The 17,927-nt window shown below is 40.3% G+C and overlaps 1 protein-coding gene and 1 pseudogene across 1 annotated transcript; both read left to right on the forward strand.

Annotated features, from left to right (window-relative positions):
- Positions 1 to 4,874: 4,874 nt before the first annotated feature.
- LOC122450246 (60S ribosomal protein L37a-like) lies at positions 4,875 to 5,166 on the forward strand. The gene has a single exon (XM_043482477.1). It carries the CDS (start codon positions 4,875 to 4,877, stop codon positions 5,151 to 5,153), a length of 279 nt encoding a protein of 92 aa, XP_043338412.1. The 3' UTR covers positions 5,154 to 5,166.
- A 463-nt stretch (positions 5,167 to 5,629) lies between these two features.
- Positions 5,630 to 6,492, forward strand: LOC122449475 (annotated as a pseudogene).
- The last annotated feature ends 11,435 nt before the right edge of the window (positions 6,493 to 17,927 follow it).

Below are 17,927 nucleotides of genomic sequence, written 5' to 3' on the forward strand. Positions count from 1 at the left end.
AGTGACTAAGCACAGAACAGCCTATGTGGAAATACTGAGACACATTCTGGGGATAGAACAATAAAACAATAAACAGGTAATTATAATTATGTGTGATAAGTGCTATTATAGAGGAAGTAGACAGAGTTCCCTGCAAGAGTCAGCAGGAGGGGGCACATAACTGGCAGGGTTTTCCAAAAGAAATTAAGTCTAAACTGAGACAGAGGTATGAGTCAGAATTAGCCAGATGAATGGGGAGGGGAGAACGAGAAGTGCACACACAAAGCCTGGAGGCAAGATGCAGTTTGGCACATTTGAAATAAAAGTAGTTCCAGTTGGCAAGAGAGCAGAGCTATAGGGAAAGATGAGGCTGAAGAGAGGTGGGCAGGGCCAGATCATGCAGGGCTTGTAGGTCAGATAGAGTTTGTAGTTTACCTGAGGGCGATGCAGAAATCATTTAAGCAGGGAATCAGAAGCTCAAATGTTTTTAGGGGAAGGCAGGTAGCCTAAATCAATGTCCTAGAGGAAGCAAGGGGGCCCACAAAGACTGCCAGCCTGCACACTCCCCTGAAAGCACTCAACTTTGAATTTTAAAACTGTGAGCTGGGCAAGAGTCACAATCACACTTTTTTTCTTTTTAATTATTTATTTGGCTGTGCCAAGTTTTAGTTGCGGCATGTGGGATCTGTAGTTGCAATATATGGGCTCTTAGTTGTGACATGTGAAATCTAGTTCCCTGACCAGGAATAGAATCTGGGCCCCCTGCATTGGGAGGGCGGAGTCTTAGCCACTGGACCACCAGGGAAGTCCCCGCATCTGTCTTTTAGAAAAAGAAATTAGATGCATGGAATGAAGCTAGGCAAGAGGCAGGAAGATCAGAAGGCAGTCCAGGTGGGAAATGAAGGTTTGAGTGGGAATCAAGTGTGGAGGGAGAGAAGTGGTCGGTTCTAGAGAACCTAGAATCACCAGACCTTGGGATAAATTTGATCTGTGGCTAAGGGATGGTGAATTTTATAATTTTATATTTTATGTCGTGACAAGAAAAATTTAAACAAAATTTTTCTTTGCCCATTTGAGCTTCCTCCTTTCCCTTTGGTGTGTATTATGTATCTGCATTAACTAGATCTCCTTAGGAGATAACATCTTTCTTGATCTCATCAAGGGTCACAACTCCTCAGGAGATATCCTTCCTTCTTAAATATTATAACCACAACGACCCATAATCTGGATTGTGTAAACTGCCAATAATACGTCACTTAATATAATAGAGCCCTCTGTCTCAAAAACTGATATAACTGTGTTTTGACCTTTAATGGGCTGAACTGTTCTCAGCGCTTTCTGAGAGGCTGTTCCCAAGTTATACTTTGGCTCAAATAATTATTCATCAACAGGGAGAAATCAAGATTTGTTTATTACTGTTATTGTTGCTATTGCAATGAGGATTCTTTTTTTTTTTTTCCTCCTTTATTTATTTATTTATTTATTTCAGTGAGTTTTGTCATACATTGATATGAATCAACCATAGATTTATGCAATGAGGATTCTATAGGACAGTGAATGAGATGGCAAATAGGTCAATGGTAAGAACAGCCAAATGGAAAGAAACACAAAGGAACTAAAAAGATGAGGGGTTAAAAGAAGATGCAATTTTAAAAAATTGTCTTTGGGCTTTTGACCTCGATACTGAGTCATGAAGGCAAATTAAAAGCCTAAAAGTTCAAACTGGAGTTCCAGTAAGCAACGCCAGATTAAACACACATTTAATTCCACTTCCTTTTGAAACTCTACTAAAATGACAGAAAAGAGACTGAAAAAAACAAAACAAAACACTGCTTAAGAACAAAGAGAACAAGAGAGGAGAGTAACGGTGACTGAGTTAGCAGAACCAGGGAAGCGGCTTCCTAAACTGACAGAGAAAGCCAAGAAGTAACTTGGATTTCCACCACACAACTTGCAAGGGCTCAGGAACTGACGATATTGGTACCTCTCGAAGTTGTGGAGAGGAGGGACTATGAGCAGGAGATGGACTGAGAGTCTGGTTAAAATGCTGTTAGACATCCAGAATCTCTCACTGACCGCAAGTGGCTGGGCAACCTCTCCTCTCTCTTCCCTCATTCCAACAGAAAGCTTGAGGTCTAGTTTCTGGAGCAGGTAAAAGAGACAAGACCTAAAGATACAGCCTTTAGCTGTTTCTCAAAGAAATAGACCTGCAAGATCAATAAAGTACCCAGATGTAAGCAAACACTCCCCTCCACCCACCCACCCCCACATAGACAACCAAGAATCACTAGGTATCTGAGAATGTCCTCTTATATGAAGATGAGACCAGAACAAATAGGAAAAAACTACCTACAGAAAATAGACTAGGTAGAAATCTGCCTCCTGTCTTCCTCTCTTCTATTCCCCTTCACTAATTTAGTCCCAAAGCCATGGGTATGAGCAGCTAGATATCTATGAGAGGTTGGGAGAGGTGGTATTAAAGCAGGGTGAAGCAGGACTTCTGTGGGGTGGAGACAGTGGTGGTGACACTGGCGGCCAGGTATAGGCTGTTGACGTCTAAGTGACAAGGATTCCACATAGGTATTGAGCCCAAGTCGGGTAAAGAGAATATTTGTAGAGGGAATGGGAGTGGCGGCAGCAGCTGCCTGCCAGGGTATTAGAGGCCAGATGAGTCAGACAGGCCATCAAGCTGTCTGTCATCAAGGCTGCTGCTGCTGCTGCTAAGTCATGTCCAACTGTTTGAGGCCCCATAGACTGCAGCCTGCCAGGTTCTTCCTCTGTCCATGGGATTTCCTAGGGAAGAATACTAGAGTGGGTTGCCATTTCCTCTTCCAGGGGATCTTCCCGACCCAGGGATCAAACTCAAGTCTCTTGCATCTCCTGTACTGGCAGGCAGATTCTTTACCAACTGTACCACTTGGGAAGCCCAAAGCATTGAGGGATAGGAGGCAACAGCCCCAAGCTTGGTGTCAGAGCCTGGGCAGGACAAGGAGAGTATTTGTCCAGGGGAGGCAGGGGCAGCCATACAGTTTGGGAGATCAGAGTTTGAGCAGAATAAGGAGTTATGTCCATAGCCAGTGTGATATGTTAGAGCCAAAAGGGAGGGAAGATAACATCTGAATGGGGTGGGGCTGGATGTGACAGTGGCCCCAGACAGGTTATGGGTATCTAAGCAGAATAAGAATGACTAGCCTCTCGGGAAGGCAAGTATCTGCTTACTGGATACACATATTTTCTAGCTTTATCCACTGAGAGCTTGGAAACAACAATGCATGCGTGTGTGCTAAGTCACTTCCGACTCTTTGGCTGGCAACCCTATGAACTATAGCCCACCAGGCTCCTCTGTCTATGGGATTCTCCAGGCAAGAATACTGGAGTGGGTTGCTGTGCCCTCCTCCAGGGGATCTTCCTGACCCAGGGATCGAACCTGTGTTTCTTACATCTGCAGCATTGGCAGGCATGTTCTTTACCACTAGCACCACCTGGCAAGTCCGGAAACAACAATACTCCAATGGCAATTAACACCTCTACTGCCTAAATCCTGGTGTCTAAATACCATCCTCCACTAAAAGAAACCTGGGACTGTTGGGGAAATGATTGATTCCAGAGTTGAGATAGGGAAAGTGCAAGATAAACCTGGACCATCTTTCTGTGTCAGAAATAAAGAGATGCTTAAAGAATAATGCAGACAAAGCAAAAGAACATAAAAGGGGCTTGATGGGGACTCTCATTAACAAAATCTGAGCATCAAATAAATAATGACAGTCAAAGGTTATAATACACTGAATAAAATAGGAATCTATATGTCCATACTGATATAAAAATGAATAAGTAAGTGAATGGGTAGAAGAGAAATTCTTTCCTTACTTTTAGAATGACAACTAATAAATTAAAAGGAATAATAAATTGAAAAATCACCATTTGGCAACCATCACGGTAAAAATTCATTAAGCCAAAGAAACTAATGGGTAAAAGTTTGAAGCAGAACAGGATATATACAGTCTCAAAGTACCTCTGCACAAAGTTTTTACTAAATTACAAGGGACAAAAGAGTAACGTCACATGGAAAAACCTAGCAGATATCGCTTTAATCAGGTGATCAAAACAATCTCAATAATGGGACACATTGAAACCAGTTATTACCTGAGTATTAACTGATGTGTGTGTGTGTGTGTGTGTGTTCAGTATTGGTGGCGCTAGTGGTAAAGAACCCGCCTGCAGAAGATGCAAGAGACACGGGTTCGATCCCTGGGTCAGGAAAATCCCCTGGAGAAGGAAATGGCAACCCACTCCAGTATCCTAGCCTGGAAAATCCCACAGACAGAGGAGCCTGGCAGGCTGCAGTCCATGGGGTCGCAAAGAGTTGGACACAACTGAGCACGCATGTGCAGCTACAGGCCTCTAGTATTACCTGACAGGAGGGCGATAAGAACACATCATCACTTCATGATGTTCTTGCTCCCAAATAGCATAACCTGAAGTCAATCATGAGGAAACTCCAGCTGAGGGACATTCTACAAAATAAGTGACCTGTGAAAAAATTGTCGAGATCATGAAAGCCAAAGAAACAGTGGAATAATTGTTTTAGACTGAAAGAAACTAAAGAGACATGACAATAAATGCAGTGTATGGTCCTGAATTGGATCCTTTGTTATAAAAGGCAGCGTTGCGACAATTGGAGAAATTTAACTGGGGTCTGTGGATTAGATGGCAGTCGTGTATCAGTATTAATGTGTTGATTCTAATGATATTGTTAGGTAGATCTTGTTTGAGGAAATACTCTCAAGTAATGGTAATGATGGGTGTCGTGCTGGCAATTTACTCTCAAATGATTTAAGAAAAATTTTCTTTAAACTATTCTTGAGCTCTTGGGCTTGGATCTAGGTTGCGTTAACATGGCAAAATGCACCAAGAAGGTTGGAATCCTGGGCAAATACGGGACCCGTTATGGTGCCTCCCTCAGGAAAATGGTGAAGAAAATTGAAATCAGCCAGCACGCCAAGTATACCTGCTCCTTCTGTGGCAAAACCAAAATGAAGGGAAGAGCTGTGGGCATTTGGCACTGTGGTTCCTGCATGAAAACAGTAGCTGGTGGTGCCTGGACCTACAACACCACTTCTGCTGTCACAGTAAAGTCTGCCATCAGAAGACTGAAGAAACTGAAGGACCAGTAGGAGCACCACCATTTGATAATGTCGCTAGCCTATAATACATGGGTTAATTTATATAACCAAAAAGTAAATAAATAAATAAACTATTCTTGAGGGGACTTCCCTGGTGGTCCAGTGGTTAGGACTCCATGCTTCCACTTAGGGGTCATGGGTTTGATTCCTGGTTGAAGAACTAAGATTCCACATGCTGCGTGACACAACCAAAAAGCAAAAACAAAACAACCCGTTCTTGTCTTTTTTTGAAAATTTAGATTTCTCTTAAAATAAAAAGAGAAATTAAATTAAAAATATATCACTAATATCCTCAGAGAAATGAGTTGCTATCAAATTAATGAAACAAGAACAGACACTATGAAAAGAAACATTCAAACAAGAAAGAACTCTTGCAAATTAAAAATATGGGTGCCCCAGCACATTTCCGGGCACTGAGACTCTGTTATTGGGCCCAGCCCAGGGTCTCTAGTCATGAGTGAGGCGGCATGTTGAGGTGCAGCTTGGAAAACCAGGACACTCAAACCAGACAAGTGCAAGATGCTGTCACAAATGTGGAGAAACATTTTGGAGAGCTGTGCCAAATCTTTGCTGTTTATGTGCAGAAAACTGCCAGACTGCGAGATAAAGCGGACCTCCTGGTGAATTAAATCAGCATATATGCCTCTACTGAGACCCCGCATTTAGAGCAGGGCCTGAAAAACTTTGCTGATGAGTTTGCCAAACTTCAGCATTATTGACAAGCTGAGGTTAAAAGACTTGAAGCCAAAGTAATTGAACCTTTGAAAGCTTATGGAACCATTGTAAAAATGAAGTGAGATGATATCAAAGCCACATTAACAGCAAGGAATCGAGAAGTTAAACAGTTAACTCAGTCAGAAAGAACACATCAGAGAAACCCATCTGATCGACATGTTATTTCGCAGGCAGAAACTGAATTACAAAGAGCTACAATGGATGTGACCTGAATAACTCGTCATCTGGAGGAAATTACTGACAATTTTGAAAAGCAGAAAATAAAGGATATAAAGATGTATTCTCAGAATTTAACACCATTGAAATGTTACTTCACATAAAAGCTTTAGAGGTCTACACTGCTGCCTACCAAAATATACAAAAGATTGTTGAAGAAGATTTAGAGGTTTTCTGACATTCTCTGTATCCACAAGATTATTTATCCCATTTAGATATTGTAAGAGCAAATTCAAAATTATCTCTTCAGAGATCATTGTCAGCTAAGTGTGTATCTGGAACCAGACAGGTATTGACCTGTCCACTAAGAAAGGATCAACAAATAGAAGATGATGATAAAGAGGATGAAGATTTAGATGCTATAGAAGACAAAAATTAAATTTCTTAAGTAAACTTTGCATTTCTATTTTCATCTTAAATGACCTGGAATCCAGAATCATTAAAATTGTAAAGCATAATACTGGCTTGATACGTTAAACCTCAAAATTAAATCCTATTGGAAATTTAGAAACTATTAAAGGGAATTTATGCCTACCAAAAAAAAATATGATAGCAGAACTTTTTTGTGTGCTTACAAACTGTCACGATGGTAAGGTATTGCACATTTATTGACTACATTCCCCACACTGCACATTTCATGACTGTGACTCATTTGTTTTACAACTGGAAGTTTGTACCTTCTAATCTCCCTCAGCTATTTCTTTCCTCCTCCTACCCTCTTCAACTCTGGCAACTACCTGTTTATTCTATCTGTGACTGTTTCTAGTTTGTTATGTTTATTCATTTGTTTTGCTTTTTAGATTCCACGTATAAGTAAAATCATACAGTATTTGTCTTTCTCTGTTTGATAACAGAAATTTTAAAAAATACACAGCAGAAAGCTTGCAAGACAAATTTGAGGAAATCTTACAGAAGAAATTATAAAGATAGATAATAAAGGAGTTAAAAAACAAAAACAAAACAAGCCCCATAATAATTGGGTTAGACCAGGGGATACAACATCTGAATAATAAGTACTCAAGAAAGAGAACAGAGAAATCAGAGAGGAGGAAGTTATCAAATGAACGGTTAAAGAAGATTCCCCAGAATTGAAAGATGTTACTTTCCACACTGAAATGTCCCACCTACAGCCAGCACAGTGAATGAAAACAGACCCACAACGAGGAACATTACATCTTCAAGGTACATCAGAAAATCTGGGATAAAGAGAAGAACACATCTGAGAAAGGAAACAAAACTAATTAAACATAGAGAAAGACTTAGGAATCCAAATGATTTCAGACCTATTAGCAGCCACATCGGAGAAGGTAATGGCACCCCACTCCAGTATTCTTGCCTGGAGAATCCCATGGACAGAGAAGCCTGGTCGGCTGCAGTCCATGGGGTCGCTAAGAGTCAGACACAACTGAGACAAGTTATTAGCAGCAGGAGCCACATTAGAACTTGAAGGCAGTGAAAAGATATCTTTAAGATTCTGGGGAAAAATTACTTACAGCCTAGAACCCCCCAATATAGCCCAACTATCCATGATGTAGGAAAGCAAAGTCTTCAAGCATGCAAAGTCTTCAAAAATGAATTTCCCAACTACAGGAAATGGTGGCTGTATTCAAGAAGTTATTGAGGGGTGTACTTCATCAAAATGAAGAAATAAACCAAGGAGGAAAACATGGGCTGAAAAGACACAGATCAGAGAAAAGTGAAGGGAATCTGAGGATGACGGTGAAAAGAAGTCCTGGGCAGACACTGTGCTCCTGGGGCCACAGAGACTAGTCCAGATTGGAGTGGGTCCAGTGACTCCTGGAGAGATGCTGCCAAAACGAAAGCACTAGAACATCCAAAGCACTTAATGTATTGAACGAGGATTTCATAGTTGGGGGGATGTTTGGGACTGAATTAATAAGTACCTAGAAAACTAAGCATTCAAACAAATAAGCTGAAAAGATAATAATTAACTTCCAGGAAGCAAAAAGTTTTGCAAGAAAGGAACACTAATATGACACTATATGACTCATTGATGAGCAGTATTTACAAAGCCTTAATGACTAAATAAGGCTTCCCAGCTGGGTCAGTGGTAAAGAATCTGCCTGCAGTGCTGGAGAGGTGCATTGTATCCCTGGGTAGGGAAGATCGTCTGGAGAAGGAAATTTGGCAACACATTTCAGTATTCTTGACTGGAAAATCCCATGGACAGAGGAGCCTGGCTGGCTACAGTCCATGGGGTCGCACGACTTAGCAACTAAACAGCAATGACAATGACTTCATAATCTTAATAAGTCTAAATAACCAAAATTATGATATAATTATATTAGGGAATGAAGAATGGGACATATAAACCAGTGGTAATGGTGGTGGTGGTGTGTAAGTGTAAAAGAGAGATAAATCTTCATCTTCCATAACAGGGAAGCCAGTAAAAAATATGTAAAACAGAAAAATCAGTAAGTAGCAGTATAACCATGTTATTCAAAATATGCTGGAAAATACAAAGGAATCAGTTAAAAGAGTAAGAAGTGAGGCAAGAAAATGGGTTAGAGGGAGCAAGAGATTGCTATTTTTATTTCTTGTAATAAGTCTTGCAAAATTTTTAAACATAGAAAGAAAATCAAAAAATAGGAAGAAAAAAAAAAGAGGGAATTGTCTGGCAGTCTGGTGTTTAGGACTCGGTGCTTCCACTGCTGTGGGCCCAGGTTTGATCCCTGTTGGGGAACTAAGATCCCACAAATGTGCATGGCTGGGGAGAAAAAAAAGAAGGAAGGAAGGGGCAGAGAGAGGGAAAGAGGAGGGAGGGAGAAAGAAAGAAAAGGAAGGAAGGAAAGGAGGGAGGAAAAAGAAGAGAGAGAAGGAAAGAAAGGAGGAAGAAAGAAAGAAAAAAGAGGAAGGAAAGAAAGAAAGGGAAGGGAAGGAAGGGAGGGAGGAAGTAAAAAGAGATTATCCATGGGGGAAAATGTTCAAAGTGAAACTATTGAAAATTTGTTTTGAGTCTTAATTTTTTTTTTTTTTTTGCTTGTAAAAAATTTTATTTATTTATTTTTGGTTGTGCTGGGTCTATGTTGCTGCTCTCAGCCTTTCTCTAGTTGGGAGGGGTGGGCGGCTACTTTCTAGTTGTGGTCCATAGACTTAATTGCCCCTCAGCATGTGGGATCTCCCCAGACCAGGGGTTGAACCTGTGTCCCTTGCATTGATGAGCAGATTCTTAACCGCTGGACTGCCAGGGAGGTCCCTGAGGGAAGTCCTTGAGAGTCTTTGCTTTTGAAAATCAAAAACCACTGCAATATTGTAAAGTAATTAGCCTCCAACTAATAAAATAAATGGGAAAATAAAATGAAATGTCAAAATAAATAAATAAATAAACTGAATGCTTAAAAAAAAAAAAAGCATTTGTGGCTGTCCAAATCCTTCCTAATAAAAAAACCAAAATATTTCAAAAAAAAAAAAGAAAATCTGTCCCCCAGGCAGTCCTGGAGCTCCTACTGACTGGATGATGGAAGTTTCTGAGCTGTGAGTTGCAGAGGATGGAGTCAGGTCGCAGCCAATCTGTCCCTGGAAGCATTGAATATTTAGACCCCATGATGTCTTACTTGCAGACCCTTTCTCAGAGCATACTTTCCCTTGTTTTATATGCAATTTTAACACATTTGGTTACCAGGAATTTAATACAACAACAACAAAAAAAAAGAAGAACTTTAGATTAAGAAATGTGAGACCTGGGTTGAAGTTCTCTTTCTAGTTACAATGATGTGTATTCATTTGTAAGCTAAATCATTAGTTTCTCAATCTGTAAAACCAATAATAATATTCCCATTATCTCAAAGTGTTGATGGGAAGTTTGTATTTGTCAGAACTCTTTTTGTTACAAATGACAGAAACTCAGAAGCCCAACTCAAGTCAGTTTAAACACAACACAACAAAGATAAATGAAAAATGGATATGTATGTTGGAGTGAGCTCATTCAAGCTCAGAAGTCTAGGATTCAGATGTTCAGACGATATTGTTGTCAGGTCTATGTCCCTCCATCTCCCAGCTATTTTTCTGTATGTTAGCATCTTGGCAGTAAGATAGACAGGCAGCTCCAGGTTTACCCAGTTTTATAGCATTAAGATAATCTTCAGAAGTACTGCTTCCTTGACCAGTCTCACAAAAATCCTAGGACAAATTCCATAGACCCAGTTTGGATCATTTGTCCATCCTTGAACCAGTCTTTGGTGAGGGAGATGGAATATTCTGATTGGTCAGGCCGCCCCTAGCACTGTTGACAATGATGTCAATTGCAAAGGTCCCGTAAGCATTTTGCAACTGCTAAAGTGTAGTGCAAATGTAAGTAGCATTTATCATCTGCTGATAGTAGATTAGAAACTGTATTAGAAGGGAAGACAGTCTGTCATAAATAACCTCTACCCTAAGAGCAAAGAGATGTGGGAGCCAATAGTAGGGAAACTGATAAGAAGAACGATTAAAATCCTACATGAAGACTTTAGACATGCAGCATTCTGAGACATTTGGTGTACAAATTGCTTTATACTCTTTATCCTATTGTTATCAATTTAGCAAACTTTTGTGTATGTTGAAAAATTAGTGCTTGCTTATGTGTTTAACTTGTCTACCTACAATGACTTTTCTCGAAGTATCCAGATAGTTGGTGATTTAACAGGGACTCTGTCCTAGAGAAAAGTTAATCTCATGGGGAAGATTGTGTAGATTTATTACATGGCAGTGCAGAATGAGAACTAAATCAGTCTTTTATACAATAAACTCTACACAAAAGTGAAGTTTTCACTTCCACTCTCAAAGACAGAATATTGAATTGGGTGGGTCTATTGAAATAGGACAATACTCATGTTTTCACGTTAAGCTTGCTTGACCAGATCTGCTGAGCTAAAAATATACCCGCTTTACCTACGTATAGTGTGTAAATACATCTCTCTCTGGAGAGCTGGGTTTAATCTTTTGAGTTCTCTTTTGCAGTTTCCTTTTTAGCAGAGTGTATGTTGGTGGGACCTGCCCCTGACAGCGCAAAGCCCAAGAAGGTTTTTCTTGGATTTTCATTTCGACAGTGATTATCACAGAAGACGACATATTTCACCCTTTCTCCCGTATCACACACAGCTCTGACATTAGATTCACCTGTTGCTACAGGACATTCTAGGAGCTTCTGTTCAGTCGGATCTCCTCCCCAGCTGATCTATATCTCAACCCATTAGGAATGTCAGTATGCATCATGTAATGTCTGTGATCACAGCTTGTCCCAAGTTATGACTTTATTAGGAAGAAGGAGAAGGAGAATGAGGAGAAGGAAGGAGACAGAATGGTTAATACATAGTTCATTTATGAACTTTCCAGATTTTCATCTCTCCCCTCAATCCATTTCCTCTAATTCTTTTTCTTTAAAATTGGAGTAGAGTTGCTTTACAATGTTGTGTTGGTTTCTGCTGTATAGCAAAGTGAATCAGCCACATGTATACATATATCCCCTCTTCCTTGGATTTCTTTCCCATTTAGGTCAACACAGAGCAATGAGTAGAGTTCCCTGTGCTGTATAGTCTGTGCTCATTAGTTACCTGTTTTATACATAGTAGTGTATATATGTCAATCCCAATCCGCCAATGCATCCCTCTCACCCACCCCCACTTCCTCTAATTCTTAATTTCACCTAGGTCACTCATTGTTTTGGATCACTATTTTGTACCAACTTGTATGTGCTGTGCCACGCTCAGTAGCTCAGTCGTGTCCCACTCTTTGCAACCCCGTGAACTGTAGCCCACCAGGCTCCTCCGCCTATGGGAGTTTCCAGGCAAAAATAACGGAGTGGGTTGCCATTTCCTACTCCAGTGGATCTTCCCAACCAGAAGATCCAGATCCCTGGATCAAACCAGCATCTCCTGCATTGGCAGGCAGATTCTTTACCACTGGGAAGCCCACCAATTTGTATACATATCACTAATTTCTTGAAGCTCTGTGCTGTTCATCTTCTTATAAAAATGGATTACTATTTACTTACACAGCTTTAATAGAAAGCAAAGTGTCAATATCCAAAGTATTTAGCCTCCAACTAATAAAAAAAATTTTTAAAAATATATATATATAAAAAAATAAAAAAAATATATAAAAAAATTAAAAAAATAAAAATAAAAAAAAGAAAAAATATCCAAAGTATTCATAATTCTAATCTATTTAGTGCCACAAAAAAAAAAAATGCAAGTCTTTGTAGGAGGCAATCTCATTGGTGAGAGGTTAGTTTCCACAAAGAATGTATAACTTGGGAGGCAAATAGTTATCCACACACTCAAGAGTGCTATCACACCAGAAGAGGGAGATTAGGAGAGAAATTTAAGGGGGTAAAGAGAAGAGGGATAGGTGGGTTGGCAGAAAAAGGTGATGGTTAATTGCAGAGCTATGGGAAATGGCCATGAGGGAGAAAGCAGAGGGATAGAGCTCAGGGTGGAATTCAGCGGTCCAACTAGGGGAAAATAGTTATGTTTGTTTATGTTTCCATGGCAACCAAAGTACCTTAGAAACAGGAAATAGGCCAGGTGGAGAAATAAAGAGAAGTGCAAATCCCCAAATCACAACATCTTTAATTGATTGCAGAGTTTCTTTGTGTTAGCTTTATAGAAATCACTTGTTTTTAGATTTCATATTTAATTTTTTTCCTGCAAGATACCTACTTGTTTGGGGGAAATTAAGAACTACCTCTGAAGAAATGGGCCTGTATACTGATTTCATTTCCATTCAATCCTGGAATTTTAGAAAATAGATATTATTCAAAACGGAGATGACTGGAACACTCTTCTTCATATTTTTAACTTCCTTCTTGTAACAGGTCAGGAAAAGTCCTCTAAAAAGTCTGTCCAGACCACAGAAAAGTTGGCCAGGGACATGTGACTGCTGAATGTTAACATAAATATGTCTTGTCAACTCAGTTAAACTGTAATCTCCTAGTGCTCTGCTCAGTAGCTCAGTCATGTCCAACTCTTTGAAACCCCCTGGAATGTATAGCCCAACAGGCTCCTCTGTCCATGGAATTTTCCAGGCAAGAATGCTGGAGTGGGTTGCCATTTCCTTCTCCAGGGGATCTTCCTGACCCAGGGATTGAACCTGCATCTCCTGCATTGGCAGGAGATGGATTTTTTACCGCTGTGCCACCTGGGAAGCCCGATCTCCTATTAAGGGACTATATATTTACAGGGGGCCGACACTCTTTCCAGGGACTTCCCTGGTGGCTCAGACGGTAAAGCGTCTGTCTACAATGCAGGAGACCTGGGATCAATCCCTGGGTCGGGAAGATTCCCTGGAGAAGGAAACGGCAGCCCACTCCAGTATTCTTGCCTAGAAAATCCCATGGACAGAGGAGCTTGGTGCAGGCTACTGTCCATGAGGTTGCAAAGAGTTGGACACGACTGAGAGACTTCCCCACACTCTTTCCATGCTCATCCGTCCTTCACGCTGACACTGAAATTACCTAACGTATACTGTTTAATGGCCTTCCTTCGCCTGCAGAATATAGGACCAAACTCTTTAAATGCATTCGAAACCCTCCTCAAACTCCTTGATATTCTCATCTCTGATTATATTCTTCATCCTTTTCTCCATCAACTTATTTTCCAAGTCTCAGTTCAAAGCCACTACCTCCATGAAGGAGCTTCCCTTGTAGCTCAGTCAGTAAAAATCCTCTTGCAATGCAGGAGACCCGGGTTTGATTCCTGGGTTGGGAAGATTCCCTGGAGAAGGAAATGGCAACCCACTTCAGTATCCTTGCCTGGAGAATCCCTTGGACAGAGGAGCCTGACAGGCTGCAGTCCATGGGGTCACAAGAGTCAGACATGACTTAGCAACTAAACCACCACTAAAAATAAATGTTTAGTTATTTTCATGTCTATTTCTTCCTTTAGCATGGAAGTTCCCTGAAGGCTGCTTCCAATCTTTTTTTTTTTTAAATAAATCCTTATTTATTTATTTTTGGTTGAACTGGGTCTTTGTTGCTGCATGTGAGCTTTCTTTAATTGTGGCAAGGTGGGGCTACTCTTCGTTGCAGTGCGTGGGCTTCTCATTGCAGTGGTTTCTCTTTTGTGGAGCACAAGCTCTAGGGCATGCGGTTTTAGTAGTTGTGGCCCACGGATCTAGTTGCCCTGAAATATGTGAGATCTTCCTAGAGAAGGGATCGAACCTATGTCCCCTGGATTGGCAGGCAGGTCCAGGCAGGTTCCCTGGACCACAAGGGAAGCCCACAATTTTAAAATCTATTAAAAAAAATAAATAAAATCTATTAATATCATTCTTCCATCTTTCCTCCATACCTATCATTCATTCATTTAATCAACAAATATTTATTGATCTCCTAATCTGTGCCAAAGAGTGTGAACGAATAATTCTCCTTTTATAATAATAATGGCAATAATTAAGAAGAGAATAATGGTTAATGTTCACTGAGCACTTACTATTGTATCATGTGCTGTGAGAAGTTTTACACTTTTTATTTTGAAATAATTATAGACTCACAGAAAGCTGAAGCAGTAGAATATAGAGTACTATTTTGCTCTTCATTCAGCTTCCCCTATGGTAATATCTCATAGAACTGTAGCACAATATGAAAACCAGGAAATTGACATGGAACAGTATTTTTAACTAGACTCTGGATCTTATTCAGCTTTTGCCATTTTTTAGTATGCATTCTTTCACATGTTTGTAGTTATATGCAATTTTTAAACCACGTAGATTCATGGAACCACCACCGCAGTCAAGATAAAGAACTGTTCTATCACCACAACAGATGCGCTATTACTTCATGCTTATGAGCAACACACACACACCATCCCTGCCCCAACAACCATCAATCATCTCTCGTTCTCTACAGTTTTGTCATTTCGAGAATGTCATTATCAATGGAATCGTATAGTGATTAACTTTTTCCATATTTTATGTTTTTTAATTTTTTAATGAGATACAGTTGGTTTGCGATGCTGTGTGCGTTTCAGGTATACAGCAAAATGATTCAGATGGGTAGATAGATTTCTTTTTTTAATTTAACTTTTAAAATTGATTTTTAAAATTTTAATTGGAGGATAATTACTTTGCAATATTGTGGTGGTTTTTGCCATACATCGACATGAATCAGCCACAGGTGCATATTGTGTCCCCATTCCTGAACCCCCTCCCACCTCCCTCCCCACATCATCCCTCTGGGTTGTCCCAGAGCACCAGCTTTGAGTGCCCTGCTTCATGCATCGAACTTGGCACTGGTTGTCTACTTTACATTTGGTAATATACATGTTTCAATACTCTTCTCTATAATCATCCCACCCTCGCCTTCTCCCACATAGTCCAAAAGTCTGTTCTTTACATCTGTGTCTCTTTCGCTGCCGTGTGTATAGGGTCGTCGTCACCATCTTTCTAAATTCCATATATATATGTTAATATACTGTATTAGTGTTTCTCTTTCTGACTTACTTCACTCTGTGTAATAGGCTCCAGTTTCATCCACCTCATTAGAACTGACTCAAATGTGTTCTTTTTTTATAGCTGAGTAATATTCCATGGTGTATATGTACCACAACTTCCTTATCCATTTGCCTGCTGATGGATATCTAGGTGGCTTCCATGTCCTAGCTATTGTAAACAGTGCTGCAATGAACATTGGGGCACATGTGCCTCTTTCAATTCTGGTTTCCTCAATGTGTATGCCCAACAGTGGTATTGCTGGGTCCTATGGCTGTAGATGGATTCCTTTTCAAATCATTTTCCATTGTAAGTTATTACAAGCATAACCTCTAACTCCCTGTGCTGTACAGTAGGTCCTTGTTGGTGTCCATTTTATGCATTGGAGTGCTCTGCTCAGTCAGTGAATCGGGTCTGACTCTTTGTGACCCTATGCAGCCCATTAGGCGCCTCTGTCCATGGAATTTCCCAGGCAAGAATATTGGAGTAGGTTGCCATTTCCTTCTCCAGGGGATCTTCCTGCCTCAGGAGTCAAACCTGCATCTCCTGCATTGACAGGCAGATTCTTTTCCACTGAGCCACCTAGGAAGACCAGATATGGTAATATATATCTGTTAATCCCAAACTCCTAATTTTTCCCTCCTCCCCTCCACTTTCCCCTTTGGTAAATATAAGTTCACTTGCTAAGTCTTTGAATCTGTTTCTGTTTGTGAATAAGTTCATTTCTATTCCATACATAAGTGATATCATATACTTGTCTTTGTCTGACTTAGCCTCGTAATCTCTAGGTCCATCCATGCTGTTGCAAATGGCATTATTTCATTCTTTTTTATGGCTGAGTAGCACATACATGTATATTTCACATCTTCTTTATCCACTTGTTTGTTGATGGACACTTAGGTTACTTGTATGTCTTGGCTACTGTAAACTGTGCTGCTATGAACATTGGGGTACTTGTTATCTTTTTTCTTTTTTGGCTGCGCTGGCTCTAATTGCAGCATGTGAACTTTTAGTTGTGGTATATGAGATCTAGTTCCCTGGCAAGGGATCCATCCCACCTCCCCTGCACTGAGAGTGCAGAGTCTTAGCTGTTAGGCCATCAGGGAAGTCCCCGTGTATCTTTTCTTTTTTTATTTTTATTTCCCCATGTATCTTTTCTAATTAGGGTTTTTTCTTTTCCAGATATCATATTTACATTTAAATTCATGATCAATTTTGAATTAACTTTTGTATTAGAGATGAGATTTAGGTCAAGGTTCTTCTTTGTCTTTCTTTTGCTTATAGATACTCAATTTCTCCAGCACCACTTATTGAAAAGGGTATTCTTTCTCTATTGAATTGTTTTGTCCCTTTGTGAAAATTCAGTTGCACATAGTTTTGTGGGTCTATTCCTGGGTCTTCTGGTCTGTTCCATTTATCTATGTGTCTATAAGCCTTAACGTAAGATGGTGATTCCTCCCACTTTACTCTTTCAAAATTGTTTGAACTGTTCTAGCTTCTTGGCCTCCTCATAAAAATTTTATTTTATTTATTTATTTGTTTTAGAGAAACATTGTATTTAATGTTAAAGTTTAGTTCTCTCCAGCACCGGGCATGGAGTTGTAGAAGCAGGGGTGGGTAGGTAATCTCCATGGAGCCTCACGTGTCAAAGAGGATGAGGAGGGTTTTTCAAACAGAAAAACCCCATTACCTCAGTCAGGGCAAAGCCCAGAATGGCATAACAAAAGACTGCTGCTTCTGAAACAGGTTTCTGGCATAGCCAATGATCAAGCTGCCAAACACTGTTCCAAAGCCGGCCCCTGAACCAGCCGCACCAATTATGGCAGCCACACCACCAGTAAACTTGGCCACTCTGTCAATGTCTCGTCTAGCCAACTTCCGCTTGGCCACCTGGATTGGGACACTGCTGTAGGAAGGCTGTTCAAATGGGACCTCTGGCCTCCTCAGGAAGAAGTCAGACACAGGATTAATTAGACGTGGTACAAGAGCGGATCAGAGCAGGAGGAATAAGTAGTGTCCTGGTGGTCTGCATTTTTTCAGTCTCTTAGCTTTAACTCTGACTTCCTCCGTGGCTCAGATGATGAAGAATCTGCTTGCAACGCGGGAGACCTGGGTTCAATCCCTGGGTCAGGAAGATTCCCTGGAGAAGGAAATGGCAGCCCACTCCAGTATTCTTGCCTGGGGAATTCCATGGACAGAGGAGCCTGGCGGGCTACAGTTCATGGAGTCGCAGAGTCAGACACAACTGAGCAACTTCATCTTTAGCTCTAGGACTCCATATAAATTTTAGGTTAAACTTGTCTATACCTACAAAAAAAAAATCTTGTTTGGATCTTGAATTTTAACATTTTTAAGTGTTTTCTTCATTTATTTTGTTTTTATTAAATT

This window comes from Cervus canadensis, chromosome 11 (assembly GCF_019320065.1).
Source record: "Cervus canadensis isolate Bull #8, Minnesota chromosome 11, ASM1932006v1, whole genome shotgun sequence".
Lineage (NCBI taxonomy): Eukaryota > Metazoa > Chordata > Mammalia > Artiodactyla > Cervidae > Cervus > Cervus canadensis.

Coding starts and splice junctions, on each gene's coding strand:
- LOC122450246 (XM_043482477.1), top strand. CDS start 4,875: ATGGCAAAATGCACCAAGAAGGTTGGAATCCTGGGCAAATACGGGACC.